The sequence below is a fragment of the Thunnus albacares genome, chromosome 3 (assembly GCF_914725855.1).
Source record: "Thunnus albacares chromosome 3, fThuAlb1.1, whole genome shotgun sequence".
In the NCBI taxonomy this organism is placed as follows: Eukaryota; Metazoa; Chordata; class Actinopteri; order Scombriformes; family Scombridae; genus Thunnus; species Thunnus albacares.
Window position 1 is genome coordinate 24,846,298 of NC_058108.1, and position 24,278 is coordinate 24,870,575.

The 24,278-nt window shown below is 38.8% G+C and overlaps 1 protein-coding gene across 9 annotated transcripts in view; it reads right to left on the reverse strand.

Moving 5' to 3' along the window:
• LOC122979620 overlaps window positions 1–24,278 on the reverse strand; it is a 190,984-nt gene that overhangs the window by 69,294 nt on the left and 97,412 nt on the right. For all 9 annotated transcript variants that reach the window (XR_006402886.1, XR_006402885.1, XR_006402891.1 and 6 more), the window contains one exon: window positions 3,642–3,737. Coding sequence is in view for 2 of the 9 variants with exons in the window: in XM_044347213.1 (XP_044203148.1) it covers window positions 3,642–3,737 (96 nt within the window). In the remaining 7 variants the exon portion in view is untranslated. The remainder of the gene's footprint in view (window positions 1–3,641; window positions 3,738–24,278) is intronic.

Here is a 24,278-nt window from a genome sequence, read left to right on the forward strand (position 1 = left end):
GTGGTCGCATGTTAGAGAGAAATAACGGAGTGCGTAATCCATGTCTGCAGAGATGCACGATCGCACCAACATGTTTCCCTTTCCTCCAGTGTTTCACTGCGTGAACAATGGTCAGCGCACCTTTGACCAAAATGTCCAGTAATTCCATAGACAGGAAGAGAAAGCTGGGAAATAAATCTGCAGAAGTTGTTCCCTGATGTTCATGAACTCTTCTCTGGTGAAAGAGCTCCAGGTAGCAAAACACTGAGTTCAAATGTTGTTCAAATGATGAATCTAACTGTTGATTCCCCTGCCCTGCCTGTTAACCTTGTAACCTGTCTTAAAACAATCCAATTTTAAGACATTTAGACTAACAAATATCAGAATTAACCAAAACAACATGTGTAATATGCATGAAGTAATAGTAGAATATAAACTACTTTTGATGTCTTATCACTGCCCTGATTCCCAGAAATATTATTGAGGACATGACCTTGATGTCCTCAGTGGTAGCTATGGCCCTGGGTAGGTCTTGGAGATATGACTGGATGATATATGGAACATGTGACAATGAAACAACTTCAGTGCCAGCCTGAACTACCACAAGGCTCCATTTTTAACCATATAACTTACAGGTATATTCAAATATACAGTATATTACATATATGAATAAAGAGTTTGACTCATACTGTAGGTGGAAAAACTTGCATGTAGCAGAGTTTCTCTACTGATAATAATTTAAATATAGAGGTAAATCAATTATTTGATAAACTGATTATTCAACAGGCAAAAGATTATCAGAAATGACTGATTATTAAACATTTAAGATATTTTCCAAGCAAAAATGGTCAACTTTGATGGTTCCATCTTCTCAAATGTGAGAATTTGGTGGTTTTCCTTGTCTACATTATAGTTAATTGAGTATATTAGAGTTTTTAACTGTTAGTCTGCTAAAACAAAACTATTTGAGGACATCATCTTAGGATCTTGGAAACGGTGAAATCAACATTTTTCACTTTTCTAAGGTTTTATTGACATTTTTTGATAATCAAGAAAATAATGAGAAATAATCGATAATAAAAATAATCTTTAGTTTCAACCCTAGAAAATATAGACATGTGTTTACAAGCACTACAGATGTAAACAAACCTTTTATCAGAAAACATGAATAATTTAATACCATGATGAATAACCAGTGTTAACCCCTGTAGTAAATATATGTTGTTGATTAATTTGGTGGTAAAATCACTGGTCTGGTATTTTGATGGTATAATAATCTTTTGTTTACATTTAGATTTAATGCCAGAGTTTATCTGTGTAACATTATGCACAACCATTATGTTCTCTACTTGTGAATGTTGTTTCATTTTGTCAATTGTGCATCACTTTTTCTTTTGAGCTTCCAAATGATCAATACCTGCCCACTGTCCAAAATAAAACCATACATACTGTATATATACATAAATGTATGTTGCTACATTGTTTGTTGATGCAGAATGACTGTTGTGACTCAAAACTCTCCTTTGAAGTTTCCGCGGTGACAAGCCCCTGAGCTGTGGATGAATGGATGAACATGGGCATCGGCAGCCCTGCCAGCGTGGTGCCCATTCCTTTGAAACAGCCAAGGTAAACGTATGCAGCATGCTATTTTCATCCCTCCGTAGCTGTCAACCTAAATCTGCCTCTCCAACTGGTCATTTTTATCACTTGCCAAAACTGCCAACTGGTGATAAACTTTTAAGTTAGTTTTTAAATTTCATTTCCCTAGAGTCAACCGAGCAGGAGTCAGCCAGAATTTGCAATGAATTGCCCAGGGGCAAACATGTTTTGTTTTTTCCCCCGCACCCACTCGCACAGAAAAGAAACAAATAAACTGAAAAAAATAATAGGGGGAAGAATTGTACACAGACAGCAAGCCCACAGATATCCACACACATATGCATAATATACACAAAGACATACACAGTGCATGCTACAGTAATTTTAGACAAAATACAGACTGACTATCTATCTATCTGTCTATCTATCTATCTATCTATCTGTGCAGGAGGAGCCAGGCAGTCGTAATAGCAGGGCAGCACTTGTTAGAGAGGTAATATCAGGGTATAAATAAATCCTCTGTATCACAGATGGGGGAAAGAAAGAGAGTGAGCATAAAGAGAGCCATCCATCAGTCTCCCGGGGGAGCGGGACAAATTAAAGCCCATAAAAGGGCCTCATTACTGGGGGCAGCTCTCCTGTCTCAGCCTCCCTCATCCTTCCACATCACCTCTCTCACTCTCTCATTCTCTCCCTCTTTCTCCTTCTATTTCTCTCTTTCACAGACAGACAGACAGGCAGACAGACACACACATGCACACGCACGCACACACACGCATACACATACACACACACACACACACACAAAATAGCATAAGCACGACCACCATCAGGGGGAAATTATACACATAAAACACTAAGGAATCCAGTGCTGCTGCTAATATGTCCGTACGACAATGTCCACAGGCACTCACTGATTCATTCCACATCATCCTGGTGAGCACACACACACACGTTCTTTGCATATTGTATTTTAATTGATTGTTATAGCAGGTGATGAAACCACTTTATGACTGTTTTCGTGCTTGGTTGGAGCACCTTTTGATCATTTGGACTTATGAGTGCTTATACATTTGCATTTTAATTATTCTTACATAGTGTTGTGAAAAACACAGAATACTTGAACCTTGGTACCTACAGGAAGACTTAATAAGAGGGTAATTTTTACATATACTGCACTTGTGTGCTATCTCATTCAGGGCTGAGCACAGTTGATGAGGATAAAATGGTGCTGTTGGCATATGAAAACCTCCAAACTCTGTGGTTTTCAGGAGATTACATTGTCCTCAATCGAATTTTGAAAATTTCTCCCAAATAGAAATCTGTTTTCATTCTTCCTTAAAGGCTGTGATGTTAGACGCAACGTGTCATCTGAGTACAATTAGATGATTCAAGCAGGACAGCTAATTAGTTACTACATTCACCAAAAAATCTTATGTATGTTGAATGTTTGCACAAAAAGGAACCTGAAAAAACTGCATTCATATACAACAAATTTGCAGTAGGAAGAGTAATGCTGCCTGTATTATGTTTTTTATCGACATAGTGGGGAAACATAAAATTGTTAACTGCAAACGTTTTATTTTCTTGATGATATCTGCTCCTGGCAACTAATGCATGATTAATGTTTTTATGGTTATATTTAGGCAACTAAAAGTGGTTGGTTACAAGATTTAAAAAATATCTTTTATTGAATATCACAAAATTCAGAAGCACAACAAAGCCAAAATCTCTCCTTAATTCGAAAGTGGATTTTTTTTTGTTAGTGAAGTTATAATTACTGTAAGTTCAGTGTTTTCACCAAAATGAACTCTGTGAATTGCTGAGGCCAAACAAACACATTGATTGCCTTTCCTTCCTCACAAAACAATTGCAAATGCATATAATTGCAGATATTTTGAAGCCTCTGTTGTTGATATTAACTAGCAGTCTTCTTCCCCACTTTTGCTTTCACATTGCAAGTGCTTAGAAACAAAAAATACAAACAAAATGGGTACCGGCTAATGAAAACATTGCTCTATAGCACTGCTAGGTACATTTGTGTTTTAGTAGCCTAAACCTACCAACACATGCGATGCAGGGCGCATGCTTTGTGCGCCAAATCATCAACTCCGACCTCCTCCATACGATTTCTCAGCAATATAGGAACGCCACACTTCCTGAAATGTAAAAAAAACCCAATGTAAATGAACATAATCCAAACAGAAATAACATCTCGCAGAGAAAATTATTACTATATATGCAAATTTTTAGGAGACAATTTTGCTAAAATATATCTGGATGTAGAAAGAGCAAAAGTAGATATGTTTTTTTCCTCAGCATGGATGACAACAATACTGCAGAATTACAAGTGCCTGCCAATAGTGAAGAACAGGACAAGGGTGAAGAAGAAAAGAGCGACCTGTAATGAGAGCGATAAGCAGAGCGGCTGTGGAAAGCAGCTCTGGGACCCTTAGTACAACCAAAGCCCCACCGGCTCTCCTCCCCTCCACAACACCACCACCAAGCCCTTGTTTTCTCTCAGAAATTAGCCTACAGACTAAGTACAGAGTTATGTGAGGCTTCTTATTTCATTACAAGCCCCGTGTAAATAAAAGAAATTCGCCATCAATACGGGCGAAAGTATCTGCTTGAATCCCATGAAATCCCTGACATGAATTATTGACAGTCTAATGGGACTGAGGGAATGGTGCTGGAGTTGAAGCCTGAGAGCAACCATGCTGAGGAGAAGCTTTAATATAATATCTATTTCTGTGTCTGTGTGACGTGTAACAACCCCCTCCCAAACCGCCCCTACCCATCTACCCCTAACCAACCTCAACACACCCTCTAACAAACTAGCATCACAACTGTCACCTCTCCATATACAATCATGAGCACGTACACACCAGCAACAGCAAATCCAGTCGGCAACCTTGCCGTAAATATAAATCACCTAAGGTTGAGTTAACAGCTGGCCAGGGGACTTTGAGGGCACAATTAAAACGTTGAGTGAAACTCAGTGCCTGTTTACTCTGAGAAACCTTGTCAAATTACACTTTGACACCTCGTATTACAGTAGTGTGAAATGAGAAGGGTTGATAGGATCTAAATCAGAGAAAGCTAGATGAGATGGTACAGCTCTTGAGGGGATTCATTCCAGCATTCGCCCGCGGAGACGCTAGAAAGAAGCCTGTGTAACATCTCACTTTATTTTCCTCAACGCAATGTGAGGCCCCACTTTCTACTTTTGTCTTTCAGCTCAAATTCACACACAAACTGCATACTCAATGATTATTTGCATTAAATTATTAATATGCCAATGGTAACTGTGCTGGGCTTTGGAGTCGGTGCAACCAGCGCACATTCTTTCAAGATGAACATGGCAAGAAGGAACTTCAGAGCTGGTAGCCCTCATTTAAATCAAGTAAGAAAAAGAAGACACTATTGATTCCATGCTCTCTCTCGCACATTGGTTTGGCTTGCCTTCCACAACATTATTTTTTTGCAAGGGGTGTCCCCATAGAGCTCAAAACAAAGAGGACAGACTTGTTTTGAGGGTAATACTCTTGTGCACAGCGTGAGGCATGCACTAACAAGAAGGAGCAGACTGGAAAAAAAAAAAAAAAGATGTTGCAAACTTCATCCATAGTTGTGAAGCTTCTACCTATGTGGCCGCACAATCAGGGACAAAAATATAAACAAATCAAACAATGACTTATCTTAAAATATACCATACAGAGATGTCTCACCAAGAACTGCAACAATATGGGTACAAACTTCAGGTAATAATGAAAAAAAAACAAAACAAAAAAAAATCTGGCACAAATTCCACCCATCAGCATGGCAGCATTTGTGATTTAACCCCTTCCGAATTCAACGCTTTTCAAAAACAACCTGGAATCATTTGTCCATCATCTTCAGAATAATGTAAACAACTGAGTTTGAAGGTATGGTACAAGACAAAGCTGAGTCTGACTCGCTCAGCTCACGATCAATAGAAAAGAAAAAGACACAAACTCTGGAGTCTAATTGATGGTGCTGTTGTGACTGCTGCCCTTCAGAGAACAAGAGCTTATTATTCGCCCGTTGATGATTTGACACAGTTTGATCTGCACATACCCAATTGCAGGGCTTCTGCATCAGGGTTTGTTTATGGATTGATTGATCAAAGGGCCCCCGCATGTCTCTTTGTTTGTTTCATGTATGCGTACAGAGGGACAGTTTGGCTTTTATTACCGTAGTGTGAAAATTGTAATTTTGAGTCCATTTGATAAACACTGAATAGATTTATAAAACATCTAGCTTTGTGAGAGGATTTACCTTGACTTATCTGCACTGTACAATTTTTCAAGTGAGAAAAACAAGGTTACACTATGGATGGGTGAATTTTAGAAGGTTTACCCTATGTGTGCGTTTGTGTTATGGATCAAGAAAATTCAAGTTAAGAGTGATTTTTTTGGGGAAAAAAAGACAAAGAAATCAAACTCCAGTACTGCTGGAGCTAATGAGATCATAAATGTGATGATAATAGCATGAACAACACTACTTATGAGGATTAAAGAAACACACACACACACACAAACTCCCTTTAACGGATAATTCTGATTAAATAACTTATTTTTGTAGGTTTGGCCATAATTTTGATCAGTTATAATAACACTGAATTCACAGAGTTAATTGCTGAGATCTGGGAAAGCGGTCACATCACTAGAAAGAAGAAAAAACAGTTAGACAAACTTGGAAGAGAAAACAAAGGCAAAAAGTATATCATTTTTAATTTTTTAATGGATTTTAAACTAGTTATTTAACACTATTAATAACATTAACATAAAAGTGGATAGTTTTATAGTAATTTTTTATAGTAATTTTTTATACATAAAAGTGATTCTGACGGCATAGGTCTAAAATTCAGCCCGCAAAAAAACAACCTATAGTTACGTTTACTCCATCTAGTGGCCATAGTAATTATGACCCGTGGAAGTGACGCGGTTCAGATGACGTCTATATAAGGTGACTTGGTAAGATGATTGTGCCGGCTTGAATTTTAGACCTATACTGTTGGTTTTCTTGTGAGGACGGGCTGGATTTTACGTTTAGTTATTGTTTTTGATTCACTTGCTAACTAGTTTTGTTACACATTCTCAGTCACAGCAGGCGATGCTCGGGTGTTTCAGCTCACTCAGGTTGGTGGGAGATGTGTGCAGTCGGTTGTAGCTGGTAGTTTATTGGTTATTGTGACAACAATTATACTGAAGATCAGCATCGTGCCAATTTGTAATCATATCTGTGTGTTTATTTTCCTTCTAAACCCAAATATGTGGATATATTTTTATCAAATAACAATTTCTATTCTGTCAAATTACCTGATCTACTGAGTACCTCCTGGGCTACAAGAATCCCTTGTTGGGAATCACTGGTTTAGATAATCTGGTTGATCTGTTGTTTGTCTGATTGTCTGACCACTCATGTTTCTGGCCTTGTTGGACCCAGAACTCATCAGTTACTTTTGAGTGACAAAAACTACAAAAATAAGACCCAGTGTTGAAGAAAACCAAAGCTCACAAGGTCAAAAAGGGGAAATAATCTTTAGTGTATGAGTGTTATCACATTCATACGCTAAAATAAACAAGCATGCTTGAACACAGAAGCAGACAAACTCAATGTCTGTCAGTGTCTGACACACACACACACACACACACACACACACACACATACTATACATACTGTACACAGTCTTTAAGCAGACAGTGGCACTGGTATGCCATTAATACTGCATGTGCAGTATGCTTAAAACCCATACGGTTTACAGAGGATCACAACCTACAGATGCTTCCTGCTGGCAGAGCTTTGAGAAACTACAGTGGCATTCACTGGCACTTCATAAAGCATTTACCAGTCAACATTTGGTTGAACCGTATATTTACAGAGAGAGTACTTGAGGGAGAGGGGTTAGACGATGATGAAGGAGCGGAGGGCAAAAGATCCTGGATCAGCCGCTGACAGCTGGCACAACTGTTCATAGGTAGTTTATGTGTTTGCATTTATTCGGACATATATATTTTGTAGACTGCAGTTGTGTATGTGTGTGTGTGTTTGTGTGTGTGTGTGTCCCCTGGTCCAGGTCATTAGAGGCAGCTTGCTGTGCCCTGATTTGTGCATTCACAGTATGTGAACACAGCAAGGGATCGATTAGTACTTTGTGTGGCATTTCACACAGGTCTCATCTCTCTACCTTCATTTCCTACTGCCACTGGATCAAATCTACAATATACTGTATATTGTATTGTGTGTGTGTGTGTGTGTGTGTTGCACAGAGAGAGAGAGAGAGGCAGTGACCTTTTTGTGTTAGAGCAGTGTTACAAACCAGTTGAGAAGCAACCAGCCAGTGCGAGTTGCTAAATGGATCTTGTGTATTTTCTGTCAAACATGTTTGTTTTGTAAACGGTGTTGTAACAATGGCGTCCTGTGTTGTTGGAGAGGCAAAAAGAAGAGACCAGTCAGATGATGATAGGGACGGGCAAGTTTTCATATGAATTATTCATTGAAACATTTAATATGTCTAACTGATAGAAGTGAATGGAGGAGTCTAATCGTTTCACCAATAAAATAGAACTGTAACATTTAATATCAGCCAGTATCTGTCATTCAATCCTGCTACATACAGTTCTAAACCAAAGCTGCACTTTTGCTTACACAATACATAATATCTAAATAAATATAGGTATGCAGTGATATAAAAAACACCAGTATCGCAATTAACCTGCCCAAAGTTATGTTGATATATGATGTTAACTTGAATATTACAAAAACAAGATGAGAATCTTTCTTTGAACATTACATCTTTCTACAAATGTATTCGCTATCGCAAAGCACTAAAATATACTTTAACAACAAAACAAAAACAAAATAAAAGAAAAGAAAAAGAAAGCTTCTCAGGAAAGTGCAATGATGAAGATAAAGATGAGCCATTAAGTCTGTTGTTTTGCTGCCTTTGGCTGCCACACTTTTAGACCAATTTACAAAACATTCAAAGTATTTTCTGCCGGCTACTTTTCCAAAACAGATTTAACCAAAGAATCTCTGTACCTCACACTAAATCCTCCTTGATGGGAGAAGTCAATAGAAATAAATGCTCTTGTTTTTGCCACAATGTGGCAATTTACATAAATTACATAAAATTTGAAGTTGACATTTTCATTCATCTTAAATCAATAACCCTCATCTGATCTGGAAAGGACAAAATGATAAAAACATAAAGTCCCAGTAAGTTTTGTTGGCTCTGATAACATTAAATTGTAAACCAAGTAGCCTATTACTATGTTTCTGCAGAATAGACTGGTGACCAGTGAGGAGGTTACCAGCGAGTGGCTGAAATTAAGTAAAGACAAGCTGATACTCAGATCTACACAACCATTCATCACCACAAACACCAACAAGTTCTCATACCGACACAACACAATATTTTCTGTGTGTGTTTCAAAATGGCTCATATAAGTGATTTTCGATCTGTCACATCTGTAGTTAAGGTCTGATTTAGTTTACAGAAGTTGGTAAAGGTAAGGAACACATCATCGTCGGGGTTAAATGAAACCAATGTTGACCAGTTAAGGAGACGGAACATGCACGCCAGTCGCTGCTGGTGTCAGGTTAGGTCAAAGGCTTTGCCACATGCCAACATCTAAAAGAGTAATCTGCATAATGTCCGATGATGTGTAACAAATGACAATAGCTTGTAGACACAAATGATTTCGAGTACTGCACAGTAAAGTGGATACACTTCAGGAGGTACAAGTGGAGGGGAAATCAAGTGCGTCTGCTCAATTATCATTCACTGGTCTATTTACATACACAAATCCAAAGTGAGTGGCCCTTAACACAGCAAGGTGCTCAGGAGGCTGCTGGAAGCATCGAGGGTGGAAAGCTGAAATCAGCACCACATGCACAAAAAGAAAATCTGGCTGAAACTACACAAGAAACAGAACATGTCTTTTAATGAAGCAACCGTGGTCCTCGGTCATAATTTTCAAAGAAGCAGCCAAGATTAAAGTCAAAGGAGTCTCCCAATGGCTTCAAGTCTGCACTGCTTTGAAAAATACCCCCAGTGTACAAAGCACACCCCCACCACCACCAGCGCCGCCTCCTCCCCCTTTCTTCGCCCACCCCATCTTTCTCTCTTTCACACTCTTCTTGCTCTCTGTTTCTCTTTCTTTTCTCCTTTTTTTTTTCAAATAACTGGAGCTGCACTTTAGCCACCAATTCCCGCCCCTGATCCCATCATTAAAAGGCTCAGGCAGAACAAGGGCTTTTTACGTGTGTGTGTCTCTGTGTGTGCATGAGTGAGTATGTGTGTGTGTGTGTGTGTGTGTGTGTGTGTGTGCAAGACAGAGGCAGAGAGAGACAGACAGAGACAGGCTGACAGACCTGGGCCTGCCAAGCGACGTGGCGCTCACTCTTTAACTGCAACAGACACCTCCTCTCCGACTACAGAACTAACACTATGCCACGCGCACGCACAATAGGATGAATAATTGATCGGCCTGGGGCTTCACGTGTTAAGAACAGAGGAGGCGTGCCAGTAGCGTTTTCACTTCAAATTTGTATTGTCTTTAGTCTCCGCCAGCCATCTACATTTCTAACACCTGCCTCAGTCAGATGTGCGCTGGTGCACTAGCCCCGGAACTATCTTTCATCTCACACACACTGTTACTGGAAGAAGAGGAAAAAACACACACTTTCAAGAGATCATTATCTAGTAGGGAAACCAGGACACAAGTTCGATAGCTTCCCTCTTTCCTCCCGCCTCCACCGGCAGTAACCTTTGTTAGATCATTTCAACACCTGCACCATTTTTCAAAACAAAAAAAAAAGAGACTATTCACTTGTAAAGGTTTTGCTTCTTAACTGTAAAACAATGCATAAAGGCAGACTATATTTTAAGTCTCGGCATCAGGTGTTACATATACTATTGCTGATAAAAATAAACCCTTACACAAAATAAACACACAACAGTGAGATCCACAAAGCCAAGGAGTTATTGCATGTGCAGAAAACTGTAAGTTATGCATACTGCTAGTTAAAAACAAAAAGTTTGCATCATACTTCTGATGCTGTTATTGAATTGGAGTTTATCTTACTAAGTTTATCTTATTAAGTATTGTCTGTGTAGCCAAGACCTGATATAACTTATGCCTCTGTGCCAGAGACAACCATTGAAAGTAATAAAACACATCAGTGAGCCATACCGTTGCCCTAAACACTCACTAGAGCACCAAATGTACAGTAATCCGTAATCCGAAAACAGTGCCCAGCTGTTTTAGTAAATTATTCCGCCTTTTTCTAAAAGTGAAACAATATAGCAAAAGAATGGGCTTGGGATTGAGCGCCTCAGACAGCGTAAGAAGGTCGGAACTTATTGAGTAGCGGACTAACACAGTTTTTGGTCTTTTTATTGGATTTGTCGAGAAAAACATAGACTAATGCCACTCTTGTCATTTAAAACAAAACAGGGTAATCACATAATGTAGAGGAGGGTGTATCACAATAGAGTTCACGAGTAGGGAGGTAATTTGATTTTACTTACATTGGTGGGACCAATTTGTGGGCTGAAATTAGTTAAATTACATTGTCACTGTTTGTTGAAAGCTGTACGGGCCTCCTGTGCTCAGTAGCTAGAAAAGTGTGGGGCATTTCAGTGTATTTGATTGTGTCAGTAAAGGGAGTCATCAGCATATTTGTGTGCATTTACTCTTATTTACACATATACTGACATACAGCAGTATTTGTTTTCCTATTATCAGAAAAGTCCAATGCTTTGCAGCAGAATTTGCCTGATGAAAGTTTCTAGCTTGACTTTAAATCATGATACACTAAGACTGTAGCTTGTCTATGTTCTCTAGAGGTTAAATAATAATAGATGAATAATATTTGGTTTTGTGAAGCAAGGAAATAAAAGAATCTATAAACATATCCTGAATAAACACATGTACATAGTTAAAAAGAGCTACAGCAAATGAGCATCCTCATGTCTTTAACATTTGTACACATTGACATGTTTACTGCCTTTGTTCAGAACCGAGGGAGATGTATCAGATTTCAAAAAGTTGTGTGAAAAAGAGAACTGACAACACGAGCTAATGCTTTTGACTTTAACGCTTCCCCTCCATGTTTTTACCCTTGCCGAAAAGAATAAATCCCCGGATAAGCAATAAGTCATCTTCTGTCCATGAGTATTATACATTAAGCAAATAAAAACTCTAAATCTTTACTGTTACACACCAACCAGACTATGTGCGTTTCACAGGTGACCTTTTTGATCCCTTTAGATGTCTCTTTTTTTCTTTCAACTTCTTAATTTTGGTTTTTGCTGCCTCTATGTACTCAGTATGAAATTCCTTCTTACCTGCTTTCTTAGATTGCATTTTTCCAAGAAAATAGATGGCACACTTAAGGTGACAATTCGAGCTTTTTTATAAGTTGTGAACTTCTGAAATTCTAACATTCAATCTGAGATCTTCAAGGTGAAGATTTGATGTTTATCTGACAAAATTGTACTGTATATACCAATAAAATAACACTCTACACCATGAGTAAGATTCATGGATCATAAATATACAAAGGTCAGACAAAGTTATAGTCAAAAACTGTTAAAAGCATCTTGTGTTATTACGTTATGTAATGTTTAAGCAGTATTTCGACAATTATGGAAATAAGATTTGGTTTCTTGCAAAGGTAACACGAGAAGATCTCACATCTGTAGGCGTAGAAACTTCCTGTTGTCTTGTTAGCACCATGAGGTTGCCAGACAACCAGTTGAGACTTCCAGCCAATAAAGAGTCCAGCACATTACCCCCCCGTAAAATCACAACTTGTAAATTTTACATTTTGGTTTTTATACGGATTAAACAAATGTGACATAACCTGTTAATTAGAGGTACTGGTAGGCCCATTTTGTAGATGTTTCCCTCTACAAACACTCTTCTACTGCTGGCTGTAGCTTCATATTTAGCGTACAGATACGAGAGAGGTATGGATCTAAATCGTTGAACTGCTCCTTAAAACTTAAGGTACGTTGAGGAGCACGAAGTTCTTTCTGAAAGTGCTTAACAAGTTCCATCACTGTCTTGACTTGCCTGCCAAGCTGTTCATAACTATGTAATGTCCTCATGCATTATAAAGACCTGGCCACGATTGAAAACGGCACAGTCAAAAACAACAAGTGATCAAAGATCCTGAAGTTGACTGAAGAGGAACTGAGATGGCTTGACCTTAAACATACTTGAGCTCCCTGGTGGACAAGAGAACCAACTCCCTGCTCTGTAAACAGTCCTGTAATATTAAACACAGAGGACGTCAAAGGGCTCTAATGTTTGCTCCACTCTGCTGTGTATTGGGATGTTTTGCCCAGGGTCGGCGTCCCACCATTATGACATCACCCAGGAGTCGAGCAGGAGACTATCAAAGGCGCAGCGGCAGCGTATCGTATTCATCAATGGAAAATATTCATGCATATACACCCTTGCCACCCTAGAAGGGAAGCATCTCCTTTCTAAAGGCAGCAATCCACTGGCAACACATGAAAAGTTACAAAACATCAAATAAGGCGCTGGGAAAAGAAAATTAAAAATACAAAACACTGGGGTTAAAAGTAAGATGTGTTACGAGTAGAGGAAATTCTTTAAAAGAGTAATGATTGAGCAGTGCCTGATTAATCAGCGATGGCTTTCTCGGGTAACTGTCCGACATTACTTTTGATTTAACGTGCTGGGCGATCAATAGAAAGAGCTCCGGGTGGTGTTTCTAATTAAGGTAATTCATGGTCTGGCTGATATGGGTAAATTACAAATTGCTTTGCACATGTAGATACACATCATGTGCAACTCTCATCAATTAAGTTGAGTTAGCAGATTTTTATATTTCCTTTATTAGGAAACTTCAGTTGCAGGCCAGAATTTTGATATAATTATTGTCTAGTTGGTGAATTTACTCAGTATGTTTAAAAACTATAAACCACAAGTGAATGACTATGAGTCTCTTAACAGATTACACCAAGACTAGAAAAGACTGTGTGAAAACTGTCATTTATGCACATATCAAAGTCTATTTATTCTACGCTTCAATTTCTGCAATTTCTTTCCTTCTTTCTTTCTTCTATCAACTCTACACCTGCTCATCAGTCTTTTCTCAAACCCTAGAAGTTTAAAGCTTACCCTCTAAGTCAAAGGTTCACATTTTTCTGTTGATCTTAATACAATACTCACTTTACTAAACTTTTCATTTAAGGAGTTATTGGACACTGTAATTATTCCTTTTGTCCATGCTGGTCATAAAGAGATTCCTTTCTAATGTGATTCCAATGTAAGTGATGGGGGACAAAATCCACAGTCTTTGTTCTGTGAAAAATACAGTCTTAAGTTCAGCTAAAGTTTATGAAGCTTCAGCAGTTAGTCAAATCAAGTGGGTTGCCTCCAAAATTACAGTCACTTTAGTGCAAAATTCTTTCCTCAGACAGTGTTTCTTTGCTGAGCTGAGCAGAGGGATAGTAACAAAAAGAGTGAATCTCGCACTTAAAAGACTATAACTTCAGAAGATACCTCCTTGATTTGACTAACTGTGACTGTTGAAGACTCATATTAGCTTCAGTGAATTACTTTCACAATCTCTTGCATTGGGAGGAGCATTAGGAGGAGATCTCTGGACAGCAAAACTGATTACAGCTACTATTACTATGGGAGTTTTGTTTTAAGACAGACTTAAAAATGTGAATCTGTCCTTTAAATTGTAACACACCAATGCAAATCTTATTCTAAGGACAAAGACACATTGTGTGTGTGTGTGTGTGTGTGTGTGTGTGTGTGTGTATGTCAGGGTGTTAAGGTCCCAGTCCTGCAGGTCTGGGACATCACCCCTCAAAAGCCCGTCTTTTTATTGGCAGCTCTTCCAAAGACAAGATTTGATGGAAACGGCCAACGTTGAACCGACTGAGGATCAAAGAGGCTTGACAGCAGGTGGAGAATTCTTCACCAAAGAAACAAAATCTCATGACTCTATTGGTGAAGAGGGGGGGGAAAGACGGAGGAGGTTTTCTGTTGTTTGTCTTTTATATGGGAAAACACATGGAGTTTTGATTATTTCACTTTGGAAAATGTCCCCTCTAATAGCCTCCTTAAGAAAATGTTTCAAGTTTATGGAAAAAAGTGCCTGACTTATTATCACATCATGCAGGACCGTCGTGGCAATCCAGCAAACAGATTTACTCTTTGAATCAAATAAGAAAGTTACATATATACATAAATACATGTTACAGTAACTAATCCATAGGCAGATACTATATTAGGCTATATAAGTAGCTAATTCATAGCAAATGCTTTTCACCAAACTACAGAAATGTCTCATGTCCTGATTTTCTGTTTTTTAGTGAAGGAGAAGAATTTCAACAATTTCATGATGCAAGCATTTGAATTAATGTGGTGTTGGCTAAAATAAAGGTGCAGGGGAAAATGGAGACGTGATGAAATATAAATGTATGAGTTCAGGGTGAGCGGGCTGGTTTGTGTGTGAAGCATGCTCTTTATTGTTCGAGAGTGATGCATTCAATATCTGTAGGATAAGGCAGTAAACAGCAGCTCACCAGTGCAGCAGCGCACTAATTCAAAGCAGTTCTATTTGTCCACTGCCACTCCACAACTAACTGATGTCAATTGAATAACTGCAAATCTTGCTGTTTAGTGTATAATCGGGAAGCGTCTTGTGTTAACACAGGCCTCCGAGCCACTATTAAACCTGAAGACTTTACCGAGGGGCCGTGATGCAGTGCAAGGCATCAAAAAAACAAGGTGCCACGTTCTCAAACAAAAAGGTAGGTTAAGTGGCAAAGAATGGCAGAAAACGGCAGTCATTTCAGAACGCCGCTGCTGCGCTGCATGCTTATGCCAGCAGAAATGGCTTAAATACACCCCCATGAATATGCAATTTCTGTATGAAGAGTCTGACAACAAAGGACCCACCACAATGTTTTTGATGAGGCTAGATTGTGTGTGTGTGTGTGTGTGTGTGTGTGTGTGTGTGTGTGTGTGTGTGTACACATCGGCAGGTTTCTACCATTCTGTCCTACTTACATCTCTGATTATGTCCAATTAGGGAAGTGGAGTAAAATGAGTGGTGTTTAGAACAGCTGATTTGTTTTTTTTATGTGACACTGTGGTCTTGAATTACCAAAGTCAAACATTTTGTCACTGTATGATTGAATAAGAAATAAATGAACGCCTGTCAAAGAGTCATGTCTTTTCTATTTGTTAGAAACAATGGCTCTTCAAACCTGAAAACAGTAACCTATATACAGTGAGTTGCTCTTTTTTCTGCTTTGTCATTGTCCTGCAACTGAAGAATAATCTGATAAAACTTCAAAAGAATCCAACCTCATAACTCCAAAACATTGGAGCTGAAGGACTCTGTGTATACAGTTCAGTCCTTGGTTTTCAGTGGGGTAAGTTACATAGAAATTGTATCAATGAGGACAGAGAAGCGCAGTGCTGACATTTTTATTTTCGAATGTCAAGTTGTATCCACTCTGGATTCACACGGCTGACTTCTGATGGAAGTCTTGAGTTGGTTTTTTGATAAAGAAAACGAGCTTTGTTATGAAGGAAGACTTAAGTATGCCCACATTTTATTCATCTATATAAAGTCACCAAACGAACACTTTTTATTGTATTATAAACATACCGTACATGCAATTAATATAAAGCACATATAAAGCTAGCATTGTACAACTTCAAAATTTACAGATTAGACTACAAACTGTAACTTCAGGCTACATTTGAGTGCAGAATTAAGAATTCTAGCCTACAGGGATTCATATATGGTTTTGAACTTATTGAACACAGATACACTTAAAGGATAAGTCTGGTGATATTCTAAATTTTTCATATTGTCAACAAAATAAATTAAAAAGACCAAAACCAACAATTAATTGATCCTACTAACAAGTAATGTCTGTGTAACTAAAGCCTGATACAGCTTATTCCTCTGGGCCATAGGCCTCCATTGTTGTCCATTGACTATTTGAAACTCCTCATGTCCTCCTGTATGAGTTCACATTTGCTAAAATCTACGTGCTCACAGGCAAAAATATATAAATATTTATATGAAAGTATATATTTATGACCCTTTCTTAAAGATTTAAAATTTTCAGTAGGAACAAAGGAGCTTGAGGTTGTCATGTGAGTGAAAATATATAGAATAATATAGAATATTGCTAGCATTACTTTTTAAATTGTAGCTTCAACTTTACTCTTGCTACCTTCTGAGTTTTGCAAACGTTCTGATCTACCACTTGAGCCTTTGATTACATTTTTAATTTAACAAATGGCGTGCCATTTAAGTTAGCAAAATTGCTTTTGTGCTGGCCATTTGTGTGAAACAATTGAAACCACCAGTGAATGATGATGTGTTGGGTCACCGTGACTGATGTGGTTAATGTGACTACAGCTGTGACATGATGAGGGATGAGGGTGACCCATGAGAATTAGAGAGAAACCGATGTCATGATTCTCCTGCTTCAACCCAAGGTAGACCTACAGGAATCTGACTGAAACCTGCTTGATATTGTAAAAGTGAAATGTTTTAAGATTATTGCATTTCAGACCATTATGTAGACAATGGGTATGTACTGAAAAAAATCATAACATTCATCTGAACGCTGATGATTTTAAAGAGCCAGGTCGTGCCACAGTTCATAAAGTTGATTGATAATATCTTTCTTTTTGCAATTTTATTCTTTTTTTTTTTTCACATTATCTAAAATAAATGATTCCACAAAGTCTGCCTGTGAACTTTATTTCCACATTTATACCCTTCTTTTACTTTTTTTTAACTTTAATTTTACAGTTCACTTCCTCTGCAAAGCACTGGTAAAATAGCTCTCCTTATGACTTAAGCAGAATTGACAATTAGCCTGCTAGCTGGAGCAGAGGTCTCTGCTGTGGGTCCCTGATGGTACTGTACGGCAGATGAAGAGATTGAACCACCACCATCAATGGTTGCCTGTTTGAGATTGGCTGCTGTAATTGGTACCCACTCTGTAACACTCACATTCCATCACACTTTATTAACGCCCGTCATCCAGTCAAAAGCTAATCTTTTATTCTGTTTTCCAATTATTGTAAAGTGGCGGGCTTTAAATGAGGAGGAGGAGATAATGAAATTAACTTCCTAACTTAGAGCAATTCTCCATGGCACAATGATCAGATATTCTCTTGGTCTGGGAAATGTATGCTAATTTTATGCATCTATCATTAGTTATTACCATTGCAGCAACATAAAACACAGTTTTCTTGAACAATTAGACTTAAAATGGTGCATTTTAATCAGTCAAGGGAGGCTTGCATGCATATTAAAACTGCTGTAATTGAAAACTCTGAACTTTTGACACTTCTTGAAGCGAGTGTTTGACAGCAGTGACAGTTTGTTTACATCCTGCTGCGTCTGTATTCAGTTTCAAAGATTGTTTCATAATACCTGAGAGCAACCGTAGGGAATACTCCTGGGCTTTTTTCTCCGCTTGTCTATTGTTAGTATTTCAACATTATTTTTTCTTGTCATGAGTAAAATATCACACATTTTAAGTGTTTTGTTTGTTGTTTTTTTTCCTTGGTTTTGGGCATACAGGAAAAAGATTGTCTGGCCTTCATTTATGTAACAATATGTTGAATATTAAGCATACTGAATCAGTAACACTATTACAAAATACAAGACAAAGCTCAGAGAAAGGCATTCAAGTACCAGGATCAGGCCAGATTAATGAATGGGGCTGTTAAATGATGCAATGTGGGACTCATGCAAAAGCAAATCTGTATACATTTCTGGTATTTTTTGCTGCCAAATTACTTGTTAATGGACAATAAACTCAGTACTTGTGTACCTCCCCTTGTACCAGAAATTTTAAATCGCCCCAGTTGCACTGAAGCAGGAATTAAACAGAGGAGGACCAATTGTTCAGTCATTCTCTGATTTTTCTGACAGAAGATTATTATGTTTAAAGTATTAAATCATTTTGGGCAAACAAAATTTTTATTTTGGGTAGCAACAGCTCTGTTGTGCAGCAAATTAATTTGGATTTGCTTAGCTAATGAATCTAACACTCAATAAGCACACCCTCCCCTCTCTTCTTTGCTACAGGCCCAGAGCTTCCGAGGCCCCCAGATGAGCTACCATCCCCATCCGGCTCATCAGTCACCCTGGGCAGTCTCTCCCCAAACGGGACCCCCTGATGCCCAGTAATGGCTGTTTGATGACCCTCATAAAAGGAGTCAATGTATTGATGGATCCCTTTGAGGACAGACCTAATTTGTATGAGGATCAATTCAGCCAATTCATAAGAAAAGAACCAGCGGACGGAGAGGGGGGCGTGTGTGGGAGGGATCAAGACTTCAAAACATAACATTACACCTGTGACCTCACAGCTCCGGCTGTGTGCTCACGTTGACACACACAATTAGTTTTAATGATAGTCTGTCGTGTTGTTATTAAATAATTGAATCCCTCTCAGATCAGATTACCATGTAAAGGACTCCACATTATACTGTATTATGTGTGTCACTGCTGACTGTCATGCGCAGTGCTTTGTGTCATCAATTTTTATGAGTGGGCTACATGCATATGGGTGATCTATTTGGGGTATTATGAAGTTCCGAAATCACAGTAAAGTCATTCTTTCCGCTGTAAACTGAATTCAAATATATGTGGCGCTGACAGATAATTACGGTATCTATCAAACTGGCAGAACAATCATTTAGAGCATTCGTCTACAGATAAATGAAACAGGAAGGCCTCACCAGAAAACAGCAGCTGTGATACAAGAAGAGGAGTGACTATGAAAAGAAAGAAGAAGAAAGTTAAATGCTCTCATGCTTTAGAAAAAGAATGTAGACCTTACTTAAATGAGCCAAAATTCTTTAAATGTAATACATTTCAGACCTCACACACAGTCCACACAACAGACAAGATTAATTCATTTCCATGAGTCAAAGAGGGCTCTGAACTATAAGAGAAAGAAGCTCTAATCAGGTGTATAGCTGAAGTGATCCTCCAGATATTGCTCTCAGAATAATCAGTGTCTGGGTGAAGCCCTGCTGCCCTGGCCTCTGCTTACCTAATGAGACCCCATGCCCGTGATTTCTCAGCGTGCTTCGGCTCGCCAGCCCACTCCTGCTCCACCCAGGGAAAAGAAGAAGAAGAAGACGAGGAGCAGGAGGAGGAGGGGGCAATGAATCCAAACGCAGTGGCCCCCCCTTCACATATCATTTGCATGTGCAGAATCAGGAATCAGGAATGATATCCTCAGAGAGCCAGTCAGGAGGGAGAAGTGGAGAACAAAAAAAGAAAAGAAAAGGAAAAGAGTAGGCAGGGAAAGAGGTGTGCTCTCTGACCACGAAGGTTTCCAAGATCGAGTCGGGTTTTTCTGTCTTCATCTTCAACAAAAGTAAAAGAAATGATAAATGATATTAGCCACCAAAGAGTTCCCCTTCTTCTGAAAGCGATGAGGGTGGGGGAGGCAGGTGAAGTAATGGGAAAGACAAAAAAAAAAAAAAAAAAAAAAAAAAAAAACTCAAAAGAGAAAAGCAGAGAGGTAGGGGCGGTGGGAATGAGGGAAGATGGGAGTTTTTTTTTGAATGGAATCCAATGGCAGGTCCTGATAGTGAGGAGAGGAGAGAGTGGAGAGCCCCAGTGTCTGCAGCTCCAAAAGAGGATGTGATGAGACTGCATGGCTAATGAAGCAGCGCTCCTCTCTGGCTCCAAAGAGAGCCCAGCCTTTTCTTATTCCCATTCATCATTAATTCAACAACGTTGATAATTTCATTAGTTTTTTTTTTCCTGCGCATTTTCCAAGGGCCTTTATCAATAAATGATGGGCAATGGACCAGGGGCTGCCCCTGCTTAGCTAAACACACACTTTTCTCTCTCCATTTCTTTTTTCTTCTCTTTCATACTAGCAAATGTGAATTTGTATAGTAAAAAAAAAAAAAAAATCTCAAAAATTGGAGGACCTTGCCCTCAATTCAGAACAAGCTCCAAGCTCCTGACATGAGTACAGAATCTCAGCGTTTAAGTCCAGAGTTAAAGATTAGGCCTTTTCAGTAAAGATGGAAGTTGTGGGTGACAGTTTTTCTATAGGCCTTTTTAACAGAGGACATATGACATGTCACAGTAAGAAACTTACAGGTGTAAATAACAAAATGAATGATGGCTAAATCCCCTTTAGTTGCTTATATTTTAGGGTCTTGGTATTGTGCATACTGCTTCCCTGTCGCATTGTCATGGGACACTTGAATAGAACAGCACCATCATTAATGTTATTAGTTTAGTTAGTCAGTTTCATTTTTCTAATGCCTCCTATTGTTGGGCTCTTCTTAAACGAGCATCATATTAAAAAATGTATTTGAATTTACATTTCAGTGCATAAAACTTGTGCATAATCATGTTTTTGACATTGCCAACCCTGAACAGAGAAAACCCACCAACTCAGAAGCTAAATTTTAAGGTGTATGTACCTTTGCTATAGATGAAAATTACTTTTACGTTTTTTTGAGTAGTAGATGTAGTTACTGTAGCATTTGATTTTACCTTCCAAAAAGCAGTATTTTTTGGAAGGTAAAGTCAAATGTGTATTTTATTAATTATTTTGACCCTCCTCACCATCCTGAACAGGTCATCAAATTAACACAGGGCATTAAACTTAATTGTCCAAGTCTAGTCTTTGCTCAAGACCACTTGCCTGCAGTAATTCACTAATTTCTATTGCAGACCCCCCCCCCTCCCATTCTGTCTGCTTTTCTCAGTAGTCTTAGTCCTAATTTTTATCAATATTTGTGCCTTTTGTTTCCCATTAGCACCATTATAAAACTAACTTTTAAAACCTAACCTTTATATTAAATATAGACCCTTGAATTAATCATTTACCTAATAAACACACAGTGTTTATTAGGTTATTAGGTGTATTTGAAAAATAAAAAAAAAAAAAAATAGAGAAGGTGCATTCTGGGACCAATCATCCTGGGATCTAACATATGGCACTTGCAGTGACACAGGGGGCACCTCAGGTAAATAAACCAGTATCTGGCACACTAGAGTAGGTTCTGCCTTGGCACAGTTGTAGTGACATAGGGAGCTTGGCCATGTATACACACATACACACACATACACACACACACGCACACACACACACAGCTACATTGGGAGCTCTGAGGGGCTGGATCCAGGGATTACTCTAACCACATTTATTTATTAACTCTCAATTAAGTATGGGTGTCCCAGGGCTTAGAGTGGCTTAGTGAGCAAGTGGGACCTCAAGCGCGTTTTGATGACAGTCAAGGCCCCTGATCTCAGTTCATTCCATTTTGCTGATTAAATATAAGCTTTTCATCTGTGGATACAATGCTATTAATTAAATCATTAGATGAGTGATTCACTTATGAGCAAAGGGAGCAGCGAAAGGAGAGACTCACACGAGAAGCTCGCTGCAATAACTACTGAAATATTCATTAATAAAAAAAAAAAAAAAAAGATTGCCTAAATTCATTGACAAGGATTACATGTGTAGAGACCCTCTCCCTTCCTTATTGGGCCAGCCCCCTTCAGCATGGGCACAAAGTCCCTTTTTGATCACTACACAAAGGGATCGAACAAACGCAGGAATCCCACACATTAGTATAATGGGCGTGCACTGCTGCAAACACCTACACACACACACACACACACACACACACACACACACACACACATACACACAAAGTTACAATGAGCCTATTAAGAATGTTGCATTTTAAACAGTTCTTTAATGAAATATGACCATGGAGTTGTAATAGCTTGCTCGGGGGAAGAAGGATCACTGTAAATGAAGAGGGTAAAAACAGAGCTGTAATTTTTGTTTCCCTGCTGAATTACAAACCAAACATGATGCAAAGTGTCCGTATTTGTAGTGCATCCCTCAGCTGATTAAGGGCCTATTCACACTCAAACGCATTGCATAGGAGAAACGCTTCCGAAGTTCACATATTTCAATGGAGGAATGTGACTTGTAGCATTCAGGCTGGGGCATTTTAACTTTTGAGGAGACCCAGGATAAATCATTTGTCAGAACAACACAAGGCAACCAATGAGTAACAAGCTGTACACTTTTTTCACTGTGGTCGATAGCAACTCATGTTCTTTCTTTCTCCCCATCTTGCAATCAACTCAACGTTTCAGGGCAGAATTTAAAAAAAAAGACATTAATATAGCAACTGCAACATTTTGAAGCTTGGATCCTGTTGAACTGCAACATTTTGAAGCTTGGATTCTGTTGAAGGATCACTGCCTTCGTTATCAGTTAGTGCATCCAGAAAATCTCAAATTTGACAACATGGTGGAGTCTGGGTGCAGCTGAGGCTGGACAAGCATGTGGAAATGACCTGCCAGCCATACTCTAGATTTTTGTTATTGTCAGCAAATCCCATGAAAACACTAAAACCAACAATAAATTGATCCTACAGTACTAAAAAGTACTTTCTGAGTAGCCAAAGCCTCATATTATATCACTCTGCCATAGACCTTCATACACTGTCCTGCTGCCAAAAAATCCTCACTAGAGCACCAAATGTGTATTAATCGGCTGAAAATAGTCCCAGACAAACAACACCTGTTTGGGTAATATTTGGTACAAACTACCCAGCAGTTTTTTAACACATGGGATTTGTTGAAAATCAGAATCATTATCAAAACTGCCACCAAGACAGTATAAGTGAAATTATGTATGGAGATCATAACTTGATGTTGAAAAGAAATATTGACTGTGTATTTTGAGAGAGATGTTGGGGTTTTATGTTTTTAAATAACAACAATTTGAATTTCTGGGTGAGCCAGCACCTAGTGGCCATAAGAGGAAGTGCAGCTTGAGACACTTAAATATTGGCTTCATCATTCAGCTGGGTTTTTTCCGCTTGGTTTCAACCTTCTAAGCTTATTCACACAATACCCCTGAAAATATTATTCCCTCTTCCTTTATCACTGCTTTTATTTACTTTGGAGAGCCTTGTGCGGATATAGCGTTCATTAATACGAGGCAAAATATTTGCCTTACAATGCTGTTTTTATGAATCCCTTGTCTGACATAATTGTACACTATACTATTCTAATTTTGTGTGGTTGGAAGCTATATTTCTATTACATTTTGACATCACTGAATGAAATCGGAGTATACCAATGAGAAAAAGAAATGTACTTGTGGTAGAGAAATCTTTTCTGGGAGGCAGCAGTAGAAGCTGATAGCCACAGACAGCTACAGCACTCTGTGGGGTGTAATATGAAACAAAGCAGCAGGTTCTTCTTTACTGTAAGACACCTCTTTCACCTCTCGCTAACATGAGAGCGCAGGAGTTGGGAGAGGAGTTGGCTGTGATAGATGGACAGGCGGAGTGAAAGAGATACAGAAAGGCATAAGAAAAATTGGGAGAAGGGAAGAGATTAAGAATTAAAGAGAGAGAGGGAGAGAGGCTTGTCTTTCAGGAACCGACATTCTGGGAGGCCTGTCGGAGGAGGTGAGTACTGTCGAGTAGATAGAGGCAGACTGAACGAGCAGGTGGAGTAGAGCAAGACAGGGCAGGACAAAGCTTCAACGCTGCCACCTAGGAAGCTAAAGGCCAGACAATCAGCATGGCAGGGACCACAGCTGTGTGATACTATGA